Source organism: Cryptotermes secundus, unplaced genomic scaffold (genome assembly GCF_002891405.2).
Source record: "Cryptotermes secundus unplaced genomic scaffold, Csec_1.0 scaffold5, whole genome shotgun sequence".
Taxonomy (NCBI): Eukaryota; Metazoa; Arthropoda; class Insecta; order Blattodea; family Kalotermitidae; genus Cryptotermes; species Cryptotermes secundus.
This window is the reverse complement of record NW_019724742.1, coordinates 5,238,461-5,258,601: the sequence shown is the minus strand read 5'-3', so window position 1 is coordinate 5,258,601 and position 20,141 is coordinate 5,238,461. Positions and strand designations below refer to the sequence as shown.

Below are 20,141 nucleotides of genomic sequence, written 5' to 3'. Positions count from 1 at the left end.
TCAAATTCTTACAGGCTAGTATTTGAATTACCAAACCTTCCATACTTTCATTCAATATGGCAGTTACAACAATTATTCATCAATGTTGAAACAGTTATGGATGAATGAACTAAAAGTGACAACATTTACATAATGTTTCACACAGGGGTTTGAGGCAATGCTAATTATAATCTTGGCTCAAATGATCAGTTGTGGACTGGTTGGTACTTATGTTGAGATCAAGGAGTAGATCATTCTGAAAATAAATACAAATCATACAATATAGCTACAAGTGTTAAGTACACAATACAGAAAAAAATATGTATACATTTGAAGCTTATATCAGCAGAATATATTGTGACATATTTTAAAAGATCACATTTTAACATGTTACATAACTGGAATATACACTTCTATCAAATATATATAAATAAACGTTTCTTGCTATAACACCCAAAGACATTATGAAATTTACTGTTTCATATTTTAGCGTAAAAAGAACATACCCATATAAATAATAGAAGAATGACAACAAATAGAAAGCTAGTTTAATCCATCCTTCTCGTTGGCATTTTGTGAGAACATCAGCGTTCATGATACTTGTTGGATCATACAGACCTGGCCCAGTCATTACAGGGCGTGTACGATACCTGGACAGAGATCATTAAAAACATTCAAAAGAATTTACGAGTATTAGTACATGCCTGAATATATGTAACTTCCTACAGTACACTGCAGTATTATAATGGAATGGGCATACAGGAACAGTAGAGTTATTTCATTAAACTTTTCCACACTAAACTTCTTTTTGGTTAATGTAGTGTAATCAAGTGTTAAAAGATACATATGTACACGTATACATGTAACATTACCTAAGCTAATACATTAAAGGACATTCATGTCTGCAGCATGGAAAGGGTTAAATATTTAATTGAAAACAATGATTTTCTGCCAGAAGTGTGTAATCACTGGTTAAATGCAATGTGAGTAGTTGAAAAAGTCTGCTGATACTTCCACCATGATGGTGGTAGGGCTTATTCGTGCTCAGATGTTTTTGTGGCTGCCTATTTATATTTTTCCATTATGGTGAACATCTGCATAACAGGGTCAGTTCTTGAGGAAACGTTAAATATATTTAAGGGGAGAAAGTAAAGGGCTTATACTTGTCCATACCTGTTGATGTGGTAAGCAATAAGGGGTATGTTCAGACACAATGAAAGCCACTCCCCTGAAGCCATGAATAGTATATTGAAGAGCAGATGAAGCAGGTATTCCGGTAGGACTAGCTGAAAATAACCATTACTCATGAAAATGCACAAGTATAGGAGCAAGCAATACACTTATATTTCTAACTACAGAATAGCCCAATGAATCAACAGGAAAGTGAAAAAAATATTAACACAGGTACCATATTTGTTGCAGTATCTCTGTAATGCTAGAGAAAGTCAGTACTCACTGCAAAATGTGAATGCATCTCAAAACAGAATTACAGCGTACTCCCAATTATCAATGTGCACATTATATTTATGCCTTCTGGCGCATTTGTAATCCTGAATAGCACCTATTAAGTTTGTTAAATTCATTCATCTGTGTGCCTTAAGGCATGAAACAATTCAAGAAGTGCTCAATGGACTTTCATGAAATATTATAATTTTATGAAGAACTGTCTAACTATTTCAGTTTTCATTAGATTAGACGAATTTTAATGACCATTTTATGTGAAGACCTGCATTCATTTTTACCTATATCTCACGCATAACTCATTAAATATTTACTTGAGTGAAAAATGTTTAGAACAGGAATTCTACAGAAAAATTTGTAAGACAGATTTTATGTTCAATAAATTATTTCTGTCTCATGCTTTTTGAGGTAACTGAACAAACTGGATGTTATGTGTACACTTCCAAATTTCTATATTCAGCAATCACCATGATCTCCTAATCTCACCCAAAGTTTGGATTATCTGTTTTTCAGTTATTTGCATGTCCTTTCCCATTCATTAGCATCTCCCTCTCTCTATCTTTTCTTTCCTATTGCTCCTACTTGGAGCATGGGGCATCTGTGAAACTCTTTATTTCACTTCAGTTTCTTAATCCTAAGACAGCTGGTAAGACTCTTTGGATGGGGGGATCAGCCTGTTGCAAGGTCCCTACCTACACAAAGAGACATCCATGCTTTAGACCATGCAGCCACTGTGATTCGCATTAATTAGCATGGATAACCAAAAATATACTGTATATTAACAGGAGAATATAGTTGAATATTTGTTACAATAAATGCTGATTTAATGCCTTGCACATTTAGGCAATCTGATCATTGCTAATCTAGAAGAACTTATGGACAGTGATGCACTCATGAAGGCAATGTCTGCAGACTGTGACTGATGTTGCACACTGCATCTGTAAAGCAGTTCTGTGCCCAAGAAGCAATGATGCTGGCTGTATGGGTGATGCAGTTCTTAACAGATTATAACTTACCTAAGTGTAGATTATTTATACTGTATGGATGAAGAAAGACGTTTCCCAGAGATGTTTCAATCTATCAATATTTTATTGCACTGAGCTTACTCAAATATATGTTATGGTGTTCACAAAGATGTGAATTCAAGCAGTCAGATATATTGTTGTAATTAGTGCTGCTTGGATTATGTTGTTGGTTTCTGATTACAGCTCTCTGACACAATTAACTGAAATGGTCTACATGGACATCATGTAGGTGCTTGTTCAGAAACAGAATCTTACAAGTGTCTTTTAGATACAGTAAAATCCAACAGAATCATAATAATTTGGTATGAGCTAGAAGGATAAGTCATTAGAATGGAGAAATATGGTTACCTGGTTGTCACTGGTGAATGAAAAATTTTGGGTGCCTTAGCATTTGAGAGGAGTTGTTTTAAGTTTTCCTTTTGCCATTATCTTATGCCCTGCCTGCAGAAGTTTAGGAAAGCAGTGCACATTTAAAAATGAATGTTGTGCATCAAGCACAATGAATCCATCTTTCTCTGGCAACCAAAATATTTGTCTGGCTAACATAGTTTTATAAAAAGTTTTCCACTTCCAGCTGATTGCATATCCCAACACCAGTTACATATATAGTACTATCTTGATGTAATGTCTGTACAAAGAGCAAACTTTGACATCCAAACTATAAGCTGTATTATATGTGAAACAAAAAGTTACTAAATTTGGAACTGTCTTATTTTATGAGTACATGACAAAAAGAAAAAACTATTCAAAGTGAATACTACATTTGAAGAGTACTATCTCCCGGGGTGACGCAATGTAATCAGGTGCAAGTTCACCACTTTTCGGAGTATCATACTGCCTTCATCTTCAGGGTTGAGGCGTAAGCCGTGGAAGCAAACAGCAGATATGGACACTGAACGGCCACGGTCCCCTAGCCCAGAACTTGGAACAATGATGTACAGGCCTAGTTTATTCTTCCCCAGCACCCAAAATATTAATATTCTGAAAGGCAAAAATGACCTGTCCGAGTTAACTGAACTTGAAACTTACAGGATTTAAACTGTTGCACTGATCAATAGGATTTTTATAATCTGTCTTCAGTTCGTCGAATGCTATAACCTGAAACAAAATCACCCATATCAAATAATAGGTTATAGTCACTATCAAGTGTTTATATAACCTATTTAAAACAAGAAGTCATGAAAACATAACTTGTTGGAACACTGATGATTAAATACAGGACTATAAAAATATAATACATACGTGAAAGATAGCAAAGAATATCAAAAATGCATCAGCTATTAAAGCAATTATGTATGAGAATGCAGAAAAATTAAACGCCATTTTATTTGTGGTTATGGACGTCTATCGACGTTTCAAATGCCGCCTGCTATCGCGGATCGGAGACAAGCTGTAAATGTGCATCGACAAGATTGCAATTTGCTCTTTGACCTCTTTGAGAGTTGAATGTTCAATACTTCAATACATTAATAAGATAAAGGATCGGACTGTATACGAGCGGTTTAAGAGTGTGTTTTAGTGTATGTAGTTATGATAAATGGTGTAATAGGCGGAAGGTTAGAGACCAAGAACGATTTTTAGTTCTGGAAATTATACTTCTGTACTGTGATGAATGGTACACTTGCAGTAGCATAATCATATTTGCATCCCATAGCATTCGTATTACGAATCGCGTTTTCAAAAATAAGGTGGGTGAAGAAACTCTGTGTTGCATCAAAAGACTGGAAAATATTACGTAGTTTTCTTTTTGAATTGTTGAAGGGTATGTAAGATTATGTAGAGTGTTGTCGAGCTGCATGAAATAGTGGTAGGGTTAGATGGTGAAGCGGACGCGATGTGTTTAAAGGCAGTTATTGCGGTTATTGCAGCTATTCGCATGCACTGACCGAACATCAGGACAGGTCATTTCCGATTGGACTTTAAACTGATTACCTCTCAAATATGAATATACATACATACATTTCATTTCACAAGTCCAAACAAATGGACATGAAGGTCGTCATACGAAAATTTAAACAAACACACACATAACGAAATAATTAAAATTAATTGCTTATGTTATGCTCCACATATTCAGAAACTGTATAAAATGAATTATTCATAAGATATAAAAACAAATTTAAACAAACACACAGATAACAAAATAATTAAAACTAATTGTTTATGTTATGCTCCACATATTCAGAAACTGTATAAAAGGAATTATTCATAAGATATAAAAACAGCCTATTTTTAAAACTAATTCTATCCTCTTTAAGGCTTTGAATGGTTATGGGCAATCTGTTGAATAGTTTAATAGCAGTAAACATAGTAGCTTTCTGGAAAGCAGAAAGATTCGAGTTTGGCAAATATAATTGCTTTCAATTTCTTGTATTCAAACCATGAACATCTAAACCTGAACAAAAGTTAATTTGATTATCAATCACAAANTGCAGACCCAAAAATTTTATCACAGAAACTTCATTTATAAACAAATTCCCACTAGCAGCTGCCAGAGAGTTATAGGACTGTTTTAGAGCAAACCTAATAATATTAGTTTTAGTGATATTTAAGGCCAACTTATTAGCTGTGAACCAATTTATAATAAGAGACAGTGTACCCCTGACTTTATGCTTAAGCTCATCATGATTATTACCAGTAACCAAAACACTGGTATCATCAGCAAAAAGAAAAACTTTAGCCAATTTATTAATATATGGAGGCAAATCATTAATGTAAATAATAAACAGAAGTGGTCCCAAAACCGACTCCTGCGGAACCCCTTGTTTAACTCTTTCCCAAGATGAAAAATAGTCCTGACCATCGTTAGTTTTGATGTACACACACTGTTTTCTATCCCAGAGATATGATTTAAACCAGTTTAATATACAACCCTGATACCATAATACTCTAGTTTAGATGTCAATATCTCATAATTAACGCAGTCAAAAGCCTTAGCAAGGCATTTGACTGTATTAATTATGCTTAATCATGCTTAACTCCACAACTTTTAGGAAAACATTGAGTTATCCCTGTGCGCAATTAATTAATCACTGCCATGAAGACTTGAATGAGTGGAGGTATAGCTCCACCATTCTTAACCATAGCTAGATGAAGGTAAGCGATCAGCTTCACGCCCCAGCCACTCTACCCTCTCGGGAAGAACCCCGGTACCGAGTTGATAGGCTGGGTGGCCTCTTGAGCCGGTGTGAACTTTGTGGAGAAAGGAAAAAAGTTTTATCCCTGCCAGGGAATATTGCTGTAGCTTGTTAAAAGTTGGTTAAGGTAAAAAGAAGAAAAAATACAGTTCTAGCCCCCCATAGTATATATCAGGGTTTATTTTAATTGTGTAGTGCTTGTTTGTGGCAGATTTAGATTATCTTTGTTTTCTTAATGCATCAGCTTAGCAGATTTTTACTCTTGTACCTAAAATTGAAATTGTGTAGGACCTGTGTAATGATAGCATTAATAAAGTATAGGAATTACATGTGAGAGAATGGAATTGCATTTAATGTTTCAAAAATGAAGTTAGGATTAGAATTATAATTTATTTATATTCCACAGATTCTTCATGGTCTGTCATGTATGAGGTGGCAAGGATTTACATTGTGGTTCTTCAGGTAATGGCACCAGGTAGTCTAGCAAGTTGTTACCAGCATTTCAGAAAAACCTGCAGCTTCCTTTTTTGGGGTGGTAGTCGGCCAAGTTGGGGAATGGGTCGTTTATGTAGGAATGTTGTGGAATGTGGACCAGGGCAAACTGGAGGACTGGCTAGTCAGAGTCAGGTGCAGGCAAGAGGCAATGGTGCCATGAGCAGAGAGTATTTGCCCTGGCGGATAGTCCTGCTAGAAAATAATATCTGAGTTGTATTTATCTTATCTTTCCAGGCCTTCTGAACTTTGACCCCACATTCATCTAGATTCGTCAATGAATGCATTATTTATTTTATTTTATATGTTTAAATCTCTCTTAAGTATCTGTGATATCCATTATGTCTATTGTAAACATTTCTGTGTTTCTCTCCTTTCTAAATACAAAATAAGCCATCTTCAGAATAACAGTTGCAAAAAATTAAGGTCCATTTATTTAGCTATTTATTTTCAGTGTTGTTAATGCAACTTCAATAAAAGTTTCAGTGGCTGTGTGGTTAGTGTCACACTCGTATTTCATTCACTTGTTACAGCTGTACATGGCCACCCTCAGGTATATCATATGTTGTAAGTTTAACTGTATCAACCCCTGGTTGAGGGTTAAGGGTTAAAAGTTAAAAGTTAGTTAAAGTATGTAGCATAATATTATATTTGAGTATTCTGTTGCATTGACTTGTCACTTACAGTCTATTGTTTCTGTCAGTAATGCAACAACTAACAACATTGATTCACTCTTAATCCATACAGAGGCCGTTATGTGTATAAGATATTATTAAATTATTAAAATATTAGAATATATATGCATTAGTTATAATGAATGTGTTCTCTGGAGGTTGAGTGATTGATGCGTGTCATTATATGCAAATTTTTGATGAAGTTTTGTCACTAATCTATGTTTGTTGGGTGTTGTGTTTGTGGTCGGAGAGTGAAGTGGACACAGCTGTCACTCATCAATCACAGACACCACTTCTAATAAATATTACTAAAAACTATCATACAACTCAGTGGATGATTGCATATAAGCATTTCCTGAACACTTTTACTAATTTATAAATTTACTTCGCCATGGAAATTGGAACCCTTTTGTCTTTGACTTATAAATCAGGTATGCTCAAAGAACAAACCACCTTTCAGAGCCACTGTGTACTGTTTTTCAGTGCAGACAAGCACTATTTTTGTAACACCATGTGTCTTACACTGTTGGTAGCACTTACTGAGTATACAGTGAGCAAATCTGATTCTCATCTAGGAATGTGACAGGTTTCTTGTTTGAGGTCAGTTCATCTCAAACAGCTGGCCTTGCATGGTACAGTACTGTAATTTTCCGTTAAATGTAACCTCTTTACTTTTTTTAAAAATGAAACCAATCTCCCTCAGTGCTGCTTCGAAAATAGCTCTTCCTCTTGTAAGGATACTAATACAGTTTAATCGTTTGAATTTCTTTTTCGGTTGCATAAAAATTGTCATTTTCTCTGATGACACATAATTCAGGCAGCTCAAGTTTAATTCTTTTAGAACTTGCTGTAAGATTTTTAACTTTAGTTTCTTTGTATTAATGCTTGTCATGTTACCTCTTATTTTGTATATAGTTGCTTCTGTTTGTCTGGTAGCTGTTGCTGCACATTTTGTTGCTTCTTCACGTGGGTGTTATAAATTTCCACTTGTCTTTTCTGACCGAAGAACTTCATAAGTTTGCTAATATCTCAGACTTCATTGTGAATAACAGATCAAATGGGTTCATTGTACTCCAAGACCAACGGAAAACACTAATTGATTATACTAGGAAAGTATTCATTTCCACCTCTAATGCGTCCTAAAACTGTTCAACATCTCTCTTTTATTTGAAATTATATTAAAAGCACATCAGTTTCCACATGTTTAAGCCCAACTTGGGCATCTTCAGGCAGTTGTTCACTTATTGAAACTGTTGCACTGCACTAGATCATAAGTTAATGTATTCCGTGCTATTGCATGTTGTTCGCACTAAAATGTGTTTGTTTGAGAATAAAGACAGTTTCAGTATGTGAACAGTTTCCTGAAGATGGCCACTTAGGGCGGAAACAGATAGCAACTGATGTAATTTTAATGTCATTTTAAATAAAAGAGAGATAGTGAACAGTTTTAGGTTGCTTTAGAGGTGGAAATGAATGAGCAAGTGATACATCATTGCAACAGAATGCTCAGACATAATATTATTAAGAATGGTTATATATTCAAAATACATTGTCTTACAGGTTACACTGTGTGCTATGGCTACACACAGCATGAACAAGGAGGTCTTGGTTGATCTTCAGGAAAAATATGACAAGGTGCGAAAGCTCTTGGATGAGGACAGTAAGAGGGATCCACCCAGTGAACCTTATAAGTCTAAATATGCTGCAAGTGTAATTCTCACTGATATGAAATCTATATTAGTAAAACTGGTTGAAGATTCAGATTGCTTAAAATTCAAGGCAATGCTTGGAGTTGTTTCACTAAATCTTGGACTGGTTTCTGTTGACACTGAGGAGCTATCAACTGGAGAAGAACAGCTGATGAATTGTGTGGACAGCTTGTGTGATGATGCTCTGAAGCCTGAAATCATCCTTATTCTGATGACTGCCTTGAATCAGTTAGGTATACTGTGGTCAGAGAGAGGCGATCCACAGAAATCCAAGGAATACCTGGACAGAGCTGAGAAGTTATATGAAGAGTTCACAGCACATTTATCATCCTCAACAGCTGCAGTGCCCTTTCATGACTTGTTTCGAACGTCTAGTCCTGAAATGCCACAACCCGATACGGAGAACATGTTGGAGAGACTTTACACTCTAACAATGTATTATCTAGCACAGGTCCATGGCAGTTTAAATGATCATGTCAAATCTGCTGCTTACTGTCACACAACGCTAAAGAGGCAGTTGGAAAGTAAAGACTTTGATCCTGTTGATTGGGCCTTGAATTCAGCCACTTTGTCTCAATTCTTTATGGAGAAGAATGGATTTTCTCAAGCACGACATCACTTGGCTGCAGCATCCTATATTCTGGACCAGTATGAAAGTGATCTCAATTTGCAAGAAGGGAATGATGAAACATTTGAAGCTAAGTATGTTATTCCTAGTTAGTCCTGACAGTCTGTAACAATGTGTGGGTTTTATATTGTACTAAAGTATTCTGTTGCACTGTGTATTCCAGTTTTAAGTGTCTCACTTTACTGTCTCTACAACTCCATCGACATATTGAATTCACAATTTGAGGCTCTTTGTCTCTTCTTATTACTTATATAACACTACATGTTTTGGCCCAACTGGTCATCATCAGGTGTGTAAGACTGTAGATGAAAACTGCTCCTCTGTTGTTACATTGTTGTATTTTGCATTTTGCAAGTAACAGCAGCAGTTTTCATCTAGTCTTATGCAGTTGATGATGGCTAGTCAGGTTGAAACATGTGTGTTAAATTAATAACAAGATGAGACAAAGTGGCTTGAAGTGTGAATTTTAATATATGGATGGAGTTTACAGGGTGGTGAAGTGCAAGTACTGAAATTGGAATGCATGCTTTTGCTTGTACAGTGTGAAAAGAGGAAAAGAAGTGGTTCGACTTCAAGAGAAAGAGTTACAGTTTTAGGTTACACTAGAGCAGGGATTGTCATCTGTATGTCCATGAGCCTCTTGGTGTCCTACAAAAGGTTTTGGGTGCCTGTGAAAAATATTCGTAATAATTTTGTAATTATTAATTGATATTGGGTAAAAATGTCCAGTTTTTGAGCCATATACTTGGCCAGGCAGAGGAGTTCTGAAAGTTTGGATTGTGATCAGGTTTCACATTAATTGAAGGGTTCAGGCATAATGATGTTTCCTAAGAAAATACATTTATTCATTAGGAAATTTGTGAGATAGTGCTGCCAGAACAATGTTTAGGAAAGGTCTTTACTTGATAACAAGATATAGCACTGTTCAGGATCAAACTATTTCAGTTTCTGTCCTTTTCATCAGGAAACTGCTGTGTTTGGAAAATGTGAAATGTCTATTTTGTGTACTATGTATTGTAGCATATAAGTGTACATACTTTACGTCTAAACAACTTATGTGATGGTGGTTTCCTATTTGTAGTGATGTTTGCCCTCTGAAGATGGTCCACAGAGACCGAAACATGTAAGGGTGTTAAGTTTTCATGTAGTAAAAAACTTACAAGTCACATTGGACGGAGTGATTTATATTTGTAATTGTTAGTGTGACGGACCAGAATGAAACAAATCAAACTTTTCATCAGTATTTTCATATGCAGTATGCAATGAACTGTAAACTTTTCCTGGTTCGTTGTTACCTGTGACAGACTAGTGGTTGCTGCATTAGATTTGCATGCACAAGTAATGTTTTCAGAGAAGATTTACATGGGCTGTCACTGATATAATTTTTTTTAATTATATGTGGTTTTAACTGCTGGTAACTACAGGTTCAGGTTGGAAATGGATTTATTTGATGCTCATTCTTATCTACAGCTGTTTGTATGTTTTCACAATGGTTCACAGGCTATTAGACCACTCTTGGTTTGCTCCCCTAACTTGGTCCCTGAGTACTCTGTCCTCACACATGTTCTCATCAGTGTTCCCTCATTGCAGACTGTCCTGCTGATTCTGATGTGCCTCCAACTGTGCTTGTATTTGTTGCAGTAGATATGTTGCCCAGTAATGGACACCTTGTTGCTGTTTCTGTGATTCCAAAATTCTGAAGTTGTGTTTTATCTTGCATGCAGGAGAGAGAGGTTGAGACACCGCAGTGCTGATGTTGCAAGGTGCTGGGCCAAATATGGTTTAATGTTGCTTTCAAACTCAAGGGAACGGCTAATGTCAGAAGAGAATGAAAATGAGGAAGAAGCATCTGGAACATCAAACTCAAACACTGAAGAATTAGGTAATAGTTGAGTTAAGTTCGCATGATGCTCTATGTTTTCATCCACTTAAGCTTCGTACTGGTATTGACTTGGAGACTTGGAGGATACAACTTGAGCCAGCTCAAGCACTCACACAACTGCTATTGCTAGAACTATCCTGATTAGGCCCTCCTATCTGTTAGCTCCAACCGTACACAGCAAGGAATGTTTATTCTGTGACTAGTTTAAGGACAATTCCTTCATGCGTCCACATGTGTCTGCAAGTAATAACTCAAGAATCACCGAATTTATCGAAGACACGTTCTAGTTCTTTATAGAAGCTGTCCTTCATATTATCATTTTTGTCTCCTGTTGTGGCATGAATATTCAGAACAATAATATTACCAGTGAGTTCTTAGTATTATGTCTGACATCCTATTGCCAACAAACTCTTCCCTCTTAACTGCTGTTATGATTCTTATATATACAAAAACATGTACCTAATTCATGATTCCCATTTCCCTAGAAGAATGTGTATTCACCTGCTGGTTCAGTGCCACCTCTGCCCCATCTAGCCTCTTGTACTCCCACCAAACATAACTTATATTTTGATATTTCATTTGCAACTCTTATGAGCAAACCTGCCCTCTATTGACTTCTTACATTTCACATACCAAATCTGACATCCATCTTGTTAGCTTAGGTTGTTTATCCAAAAACTCCATCCAAGTGTGAGGCCCTTTGTAACATTTTGTAAGAAGCATTTTTTTTACAAAGTGGTGGTGTTATCTCCATGCCCATCCTCCAGGATGGAGACCCATCCATTGTTGGCTCTCCACAACTGCATATTCAATATATTTGCAAGTATGCTTCATATCTGGAGGCTTTCTCCATCTGCAACCTGAGGATGGTCCATGCCTTGGTGACAAGGAACCTACTTAACATTATCTTTTAAAATACAGTCATGATTTGATTTCTTTGAAAACTTTTCATTCTAAATGTGTACTGCAGGAATGGAACAAATGGATAATATTAATGCAATCTGTTGTACAGGTGATGTGAAACATTTATGGTTTACATCATTGGAATTGTCATGTTATGAAGATCAGATAACAGACAAACATATTCTTGTATATGAAGATGCACGGAAGGTCTTTGTTGATGCACAGAAGTGGTTAGCAAAGGCTAAACAGTATTATACTTTAGATGAACACGCTTCAGATTGTGTTCAGATTGTCCAGGATCTCAGTCAGTTATATAAATACCTGGCTTTCTTCGAAGAGGATGAAAAAAGGTATGATGTTAGGAAGTGACATAACATGTAGAAGTACTAGTCTTCAGTTGTTTTCTTTGTCAGCACCACATTATGTGGGAAGTATAACTTAAAGCAGGAGTAATGGTTAGATTAAGGAAGTAGAGTATGCGTAATGAATTGAAATGAAAAGATCTGGAATGAGGGTTTAAATCATTTCAAAAGACTCTACGACTATACTTGCACATTGCTTTAACAGCCATGGCTACCATGGACATTAGCAGGAGTATGGAGTGAATTTAATGTTCTTGTGTAATCTCTGTTAGTATTGTGACAGTGCGCACACATGAACACTAGGTGTAATCTGTTTGCTGCTAATATTGCATGGTGCAAGATGTTGAAGGTGTGAGAACATGATATGGTGTGGAATAAATTATTGGAAAGATGTATCTGCTTAACAGTCACACAAGGTCTGATGTTCAGACACACATGGAAAACTCCATTCATGGCTTCATGCAAACCGGGCTTTATTATGATCCAGTGTGGCTCAAAATCAGACTATCATAACACTTTTTGGTTTATGTTTTCCATATCAATTTGAACAAAATCTGCAAAAGCATTCATGGGATACATGGAATGCCCATTATGATGCTAAGCAAATCAGGCTTTTTTATGGATGAATATGGCTAAAAATTGAAATGATATGACAACTTTTAGTATAAGTCTGTCATATCTATCTTCAGAAATATCTATCCAGCAGTTTTGGTGCTGATACTAGGTCACATACATACAAACATCCTCCACATAAAGCATTCCTTTTTTTTTTTCTGCTTCATAAAGAACACTTGAAATGAATGTTCCTGCCGACTGAAGGAAATAATTTCATCATATTATTATAGATGGCAGTTTGTAAGAAATATACTCTTTCTGTATGGTCTGGATTTGAATTTAAGCCTGGAGAGTGGTTATATCAGCTGAAGTTTTCATTTCATGGCTTTACTCAGTCCTTCCAGATACATATGGATTGGATAGATCAGATATAGTTTTGTTCAAGGGTTACTTGTGGTGTGTTTATTGTTTCATCTATAATGTTCTGGTTAATGTCTGAGTTATTGGATAGTGTGGTGTGGATTATATTTATGGTATCTTTTTTTGGTATATTTGTGTAAATTTTCTTATCATCGTGAGCACATTCTAGGATTCTCCGTAATGTCCATATTTTGTAATTCTGTAATTAAATGGATGGAATTGTTGATGTTGTGAACCGTCTGAAGACGATTGAAAGGGTTCGCCCCGTGAAAGGCGTCGTGGAATAGCAGTCAACCACAGCCAATGCTCATATATTTCTTGTAATGTTCTTTTTAAAGATGTCACGTGACCCTCCCCTCTTTTTTCCTTCCTCCTCCTCTTGTCGTGGCAAGATGACACGAACGATCGCTCTCTTTCCCTGGGTGGCGGTCGTGCAGGGTGGTTGTCCCTGCTCTTAGAAATTTCTGTTTGGTTTCCTTTTTTTTTTCTTCAAAATTAAATTTAGTTTTGGAAGTCAGCGCGGTGTGTCCCGGGAGAGGGCCCCTTTGCTGAGCTATGGAGCAATGGCGAGGCAAAGGTGTTTTTTATAAATATATACGTATGGGTACCCTGTGACTACGTATACACATGTGAGTATTATTATTTTTTTTCTTTTCTTGCTTGGTGAAATTAAATGGGCGGTGCCCCATGAGAAAGGTACTGGCTTGAATGACCGGAGTGGGTCATGCTAGGTTTCTTGTAATATCGTTTCTTGTATATATATCATATGTTTTATTTCCTTTATTATTGTTAATGTATATTTATTTCGTTATTATATTTTTGTATTGTTAAACTCAGTCAGCATTGCTCTCGAATTGTGCGTGAATTTGCCACAACAACAAGTGAATGAACTCCTCCCCCTTTCCCTCTCCTGAAATTTCGGACTGGTTACAGTCCGGGTAAATAACGGTTCACAGGAGAGAGGAGAGAGGAGAGAAGAAATGGTAGCAGAGCGTGGTTTGACTGTTGTTAAATCGGTATTTGCGCAATTGTACTACCTTGTGTGGAATTGTGCAGGATTTGCTTGTTAGTTATTTAAGTATGCAATCTAATACTTAGTACGTTATTTGTGGGTTACATGCATTCATCATGCCGCTGAAATGGATCCATGATCTTTCGCGAGAAGAGGCCGAGAGACTGGCGGTGGAGTTGAGTGTTCCAGTACAGGGCACTTTGGACGAGCTACGTAAACGAGTGAAGGAGAAATGGAAAGTTCTGGAGACCTACCTACCTCCTCAAAGGGCAGATAAGTCTGATGTGGCCATGCACACAGGAGAGAGTAGTGATAGTAGAGTTAGTAGTGTGCAGGGCCATGTTACTTATTCTCAGATTAAATTGAGGGCTAAAGTGGTCACCGATCTGGTGAAGGGTATCCCGGTTTTGTCCGATGCGGAACCGGAGGCGGTGCTTCAATTCCTTATCCGGGCAAGCGAAGTCTATGACTTGGGTCTTGTTACGGATGAGGAATTTTTGGCTCTCTTGGTTGCTAGGACGACTGGGAGGTTCACACAGATAATTAGTGGCCATTTAAGTGCGTCTGCAAATTGGGGTGTGGTTCGTTCTGAACTCCGGTCGACTTTCCTTCCCCCTCGTATCCGTGAAGGCCTTCTAACCAAATATGTCCTGGAGCGGTTTCATTTTGTGGCGGAGGATTTGTCGAAATATATTATGTCGGTAGTTGCCGCGGCAAATATTCTTGATTATGACGTGCCGGAGTCGGCGTTAGTCGACCGCCTAGTACAAAATATTCATCCTAATGTGCGCTCTCAGTTAGTTTTTTTGCACAAGCCAACTTCCATCAAGGAATTGTATGCGCTTGCGGGCCAAGTGGCTGAAGGCCGGGCGATTGAAGAGCGGAGGATCCGGGCGGAACGTAGCGGGTCTACTGATATGGTTCAGCAAAGAAGTCGTGGGTCTCGGCCAGTCAGTATGGCGGTTGGCCAGACCCGTCGATTTGGGCTTAACTCCGCGAAATGTTGGAAGTGTTCTGGTAGAGGTCATCTCAAAAAGGACTGCCCATCTTCCGACGTTTCGGTCGGAGAGGCAATTGGGGGAAACGACAGAGGCACTCGGTAGAGAGAAGGTTGTCTGAGGTCCGAGTGCCTGTGAGTGAAAAACCTCGGAACCGAGTTTCCCCAGTGAAGCCAGTAAAGTGTAATCCTTGGGTTATTTTGACGGTAAGGGATTATTGTTTGCCCGCCATTCTGGATTCGGGGTCCTCTTTTTCATTTGTCAGACGAGACGTTGTAGACCGTATGCATAGCCTCGGCTTGTCGTGTCGTGTACACGCGACGGATCGTAATCTTCGCATGGCTGGTGGCCAGAGCTGTGCGATCACTCAGGCAGTCTCGCTGCAAATAAAACTCCATTCATTCTCTTGGAAATACGAATTCCTAATTTTGGAGGATTCTCCGGTGCCGTGCATACTGGGAGCAGATTTCTTAGCTTTTGCCAAGATGCGACTAGATTTTGCGACATTGTCATACGCATTTGCCTTTCAGCAATCTTGCCGGTACGATTTCGAACCTCTATGCTTCCTGGAAGAGTATTATCACACTTTCCCTTGTCCGGAAAGGGCCTTGATGAAAATGGGTGTCCATATCTCCCTCCTGAGTGTGTCGGGGTCGCGAAAGCTTGACCAGCTTGTACAGAGTTTCTCTAACTTGTTCTCTGATCAATTAGGGACGGTGAAGGGAATGGTCTGTCAGATAGATCTGACAGACGACATTCCGGTTCGTTCCCGTCCCTATCAGTGTTCCCCCCCTCGTCTGCAGGCGCTGCGTGAAATCGTATTCGATTTGCTGGACAAGGGGGTGGTCAAGAAGAGTTTCTCGCAGTATGCGAGCCCCGCATTTTTAGTTCCGAAACCTCAGGGCGGGTACAGAATGGTTATCGATTACCGGCTTCTCAATAAGAAAGTAGTTTTCGATGCTTTCCCAATGCCCAGTGTGGAGCATGCTTTTGCTAACTTCCAAGGGGCGAAGGTTTTTTCGGTGTTGGATCTCAACTCCGCATACTACCAGATCCCACTGTCCGCTAAGAGCCGGAAGCTCACTGCTTTTTGTACACCCTTCGGTCTCTTTGAGTTTACAAAGTTACCGATGGGAATCAGCGTGGGGTGCCAAGTGCTCTCGCGCGTTGTTGATTCCTTATTCGGCGACTTGAAACACGCTTATGTGTATAATTTCATGGACGATCTGGTAGTATACTCCCGCTCCTTGGAAGAACACTTAGATCATTTGCGGGAAGTATTTCGGCGCCTCGAGAAGGCGGGGTTTACCTTAAACAGGGATAAGGTAGAGTTGGCTCAGTCCGAGATAAAGTTTTTGGGCCACTCGTTATCTTCTGAAGGGATTAAAATTTTGCCTGAGAGGGTTGAGGCGATCTCCCAGTTCCCCCCTCCGAAGAATTTGAAGGCGGTGCGCCGTTTTCTCGGGATGGTGGGTTTTTACGCGAATTTTGTTAAAGACTTTTCGCAGTTGGCAGAGCCGCTTCACGCGTTAAAGCGGAAGAATGCGGCATTCGTGTGGGATGGGCCTCGGAGGCAGGCGTTTGAACGACTTAAGTCATCCATCTCCACGCCCCCCGTACTGCAAGTTCCCGATTTCGCGAAGGAGTTTGTGCTAGTATGCGATGCTAGCGAGGTGGCCGTCTCGGCCGTTCTTAACCAACGGCGCGAGGAGGGGCTAGCTCCTATAGCCTTCGCTAGCCGGCTGCTCACCGGTGCAGAACGCAAATACTCCGTTCACGAAAAGGAATGTCTTGCAGTGGTCTGGGGATGCGAAAGATTTCGCGTGTATCTGGAACATAAGGAGTTCACCCTCCATACTGATAACCAGGCATTGTCCTGGCTATTAAAGCATGTAAAAGAACTTGGCCGGATAGGCAGGTGGATTTTGAGACTTGCCCCCTATAAATTTAAAACTGTGCATATCTCGGGCAAGAGCAACGTGGTGGCGGATTGTGTGACCCGGCAATTTGAAGACATCCAGGAGCAATTGTTCTCCGGGTTGGTTCTTCAGCATTTGCCGGCCGCCTTTCAATCGATAAGGGAGCACCAGATTAAGGATGAGTTCTGCCGGGATGTATATGATAAGGTCCAGAGACAAGATCCGGCGGTTCGTAACTTCAGGCTGCTGAACGACACGATTGTGTATGTATCTCCGCGAAACAAATCTAAGGCTTATTTAGTTCCTCTCGATTTGCGGCCGATGCTCTTGGAGTATTTTCACGATTCGGCTTTAAGCGCCCACTTAGGAGTGACAAAAACCCTTCGGCGGATTTGCAAGGTTTTCTATTGGCCGAATATCCGGTCTGACGTGACGAAGTACGTTAGGACGTGTGACGTGTCAGCGGGCTAAGCCGGCTCAAAATACACGGGTCGGCCTCCATAATAGCCATGTCGTCACGAAACCAATGGAGCGTATCTTTATAGATTTCGTTGGTCCTCTTGTTCGGAGCCGTCAGGGCAACCTGGCTATCTTGGTTGTCCTGGACGGGTTTTCCAAATTTGTGGCCATGTACCCCGTGAGAAAGATCACATCGAACGTGGTGGTGGCTTGTTTAGTGGGGAAATATTTCCCTTGTTTTGGGATTCCTAACTGTATTGTTTCGGACAATGCCGCGGTTTTTCGCTCCCGATTGTTTTACAATACCTGCTTTTCCTGTGGGATAAAACATGTCACTATTTCACCTTATTACCCCCAGGCTTCGCAGGTAGAACGCTTTAATCGTAATCTGAAGGCAGCCCTGACTATCTTCCATCACTCCCAACATACCCGCTGGGATGAAAATTTACCGACTCTCGCTGTGGCGTTTAACACCGCCTGGCACGAGAGTACGGGTGCGACCCCAGCTCTCCTATTCCTAGGACGGGAGTTGAACCATCCATTGGGGTTAAGATGGGAGTTGTCTGAATTAGATTTACAGCAGTCCCCTCAGGACACAAAGAAATTCTGGGGAAGGGCTCTGACTAACTTAAAGCGAGCCCGGGATAGGGTTGACAGACGTTATAATGCGTTGAGGAGTGAGGTTGTGTTTCGCCCTGGAGAGTTAGTCCTAGTAAAACGACATCCCCAGAGCTCTAAGGTTTTACAACAATCGGCCAAAATAGCTATTAAGTGGTCTGGACCGTATGTTATTGTAAGGTTTTTGACGCCTGTTACGGTTCAATTGGCAAATCCCGACACGGGAGCAATATTAGCGAAGGCTCATGTTTCCCAGGTTAAAAGGTATTTTGCGGATGGTTAGAGTCGGTGGCTGAAGCTTGATTATTGTCATGCAATTGTCTTGGAGTTTCTTTTGGTCTGTCTCTTGGGACGGTGCGCTGTGTCTGTAAGATTTTTTTGGTGTGTTTTAGATTATTCCATCTTTCCCTTCTTTCCTTCCTGAATTGGCTGTGGACGCTGGTGGCTCTACTCAAAAGCTGCTACGTACCTCCGACTTCTCGAGGGCCCGGGGCGGTCGGAGAGTGCTCTGTCCATCGTAGATGCGTTCCGGCATCTTTAAATCCACATACGTTTGGGGTTCGATGCTGCGCCTCAAGAGGAAGGATTCTTCGGATTATTGGTGGTGCACGTGGCACGGAGGGAGTGGTGACGCCAAGGGTGTGGACTGTGGGGAGGTGTTTCTCCCTCACACTGAACTTGCCCCCCTCCCTTGTGGAAGTGCGGTGTGATGAGTGAACCCCCAACGAACATTAGGTGGAGACACTTTTGGGTGGTGGACGATGCTAAGGCCGTGATAGAGCTGAGTGCGCCGGGAGAGGGGGAGATCCTGAACCGTCTGAAGACGATTCAAAGGGTTCGCCCCGTGAAAGGCGTCGTGGGATTGCAGTCAACCACAGCCANTTTTGGAAGTCAGCGCGGTGTGTCCCGGGAGAGGGCCCCTTTGCTGAGCTATGGAGCAATGGCGAGGCAAAGGTGTTTTTTATAAATATATACGTATGGGTACCCTGTGACTACGTATACACATGTGAGTATTATTATTTTTTTTCTTTTCTTGCTTGGTGAAATTAAATGGGCGGTGCCCCATGAGAAAGGTACTGGCTTGAATGACCGGAGTGGGTCATGCTAGGTTTCTTGTAATATCGTTTCTTGTATATATATCATATGTTTTATTTCCTTTATTATTGTTAATGTATATTTATTTCGTTATTATATTTTTGTATTGTTAAACTCAGTCAGCATTGCTCTCGAATTGTGCGTGTATTTCCCACAACAACAAGTGAATAAACTCCTCCCCCTTTCCCTCTCCTGAAATTTCGGACTGGTTACAGTCCGGGTAAATAACGGTTCAGTTGCATGGAAGGTGTAGGTTTTACCTAATGTTTATGTTCAGTATTTTATGAGTTCATGTGCAGGGTCATTCTCCAAATTGGCTGTTAATCTGATAGGTATATTTGGTTAATGTAGTTTTATTATAATATTATATTTAAGCATCCTGTTGCACTCCATACGATAAATGATATAATGATACAAATTCCGTCACCAAGTGCAAACAATATATTATGTGTCCTTGATCTTGTTCACCTACACTACATGTTTCGGCCTCAGACGGCCATCATCAGGTGTATAACACTCACGTCGCTGTCACACTGCACTCAGCCCAAAATTTAACATTTAAAACACTTTTCTTGTTATTATCAACATCTACTTCGTTGATATCTGTCTGGATGTAGATTATTTTACACACGTTAATTTTGACGTACCTGTAGTAGCACTATAAAATCTTTAGTTCTAATTTTAAAATCCTTTAAAATTTTTTTTTCTCTAAATTTTAAATTTAAAATTGTTAGGGTTACTCGCCCTATGTCTAAAGTGCTGCAGCGTAGTAAAGAATAACAGCGGCATGCACACAGGAAGACTGCACAGGAT

At 39.5% G+C, this 20,141-nt stretch overlaps 2 protein-coding genes across 6 annotated transcripts in view; one reads left to right on the top strand and one right to left on the bottom strand.

Moving 5' to 3' along the window:
- On the bottom strand, nt 1–3,863 carry LOC111862674 (protein cornichon). The gene is made up of 5 exons (XM_023848229.2): nt 3,708–3,863; nt 3,495–3,563; nt 1,153–1,265; nt 486–629; nt 1–235 (listed from the first exon to the last, which is right to left on the bottom strand). The coding sequence occupies exons 1-5, from the start codon at nt 3,786–3,788 to the stop codon at nt 208–210; spliced, it is 435 nt and encodes a 144-aa protein (XP_023703997.1). The 5' UTR covers nt 3,789–3,863; the 3' UTR covers nt 1–207.
- A 40-nt stretch (nt 3,864–3,903) lies between these two features.
- Nucleotides 3,904–20,141, top strand: part of LOC111862670 (KIF-binding protein) — a 29,965-nt gene continuing 13,727 nt past the window's right edge. For 2 of the 5 annotated variants that reach the window (XM_033750759.1, XM_023848221.2), the window contains exons 1-5: nt 3,904–4,153; nt 6,009–6,064; nt 8,329–9,179; nt 10,830–10,987; nt 12,000–12,240. In XM_033750759.1, the coding sequence (XP_033606650.1) occupies nt 6,026–6,064; nt 8,329–9,179; nt 10,830–10,987; nt 12,000–12,240 (1,289 nt within the window). In that variant the 5' untranslated portion in view covers nt 3,904–4,153; nt 6,009–6,025. The remainder of the gene's footprint in view (nt 4,154–6,008; nt 6,065–8,328; nt 9,180–10,829; nt 10,988–11,999; nt 12,241–20,141) is intronic. The other 3 variants (XR_002842472.2, XM_023848222.2, XM_033750760.1) reach the window with 2 other exon arrangements.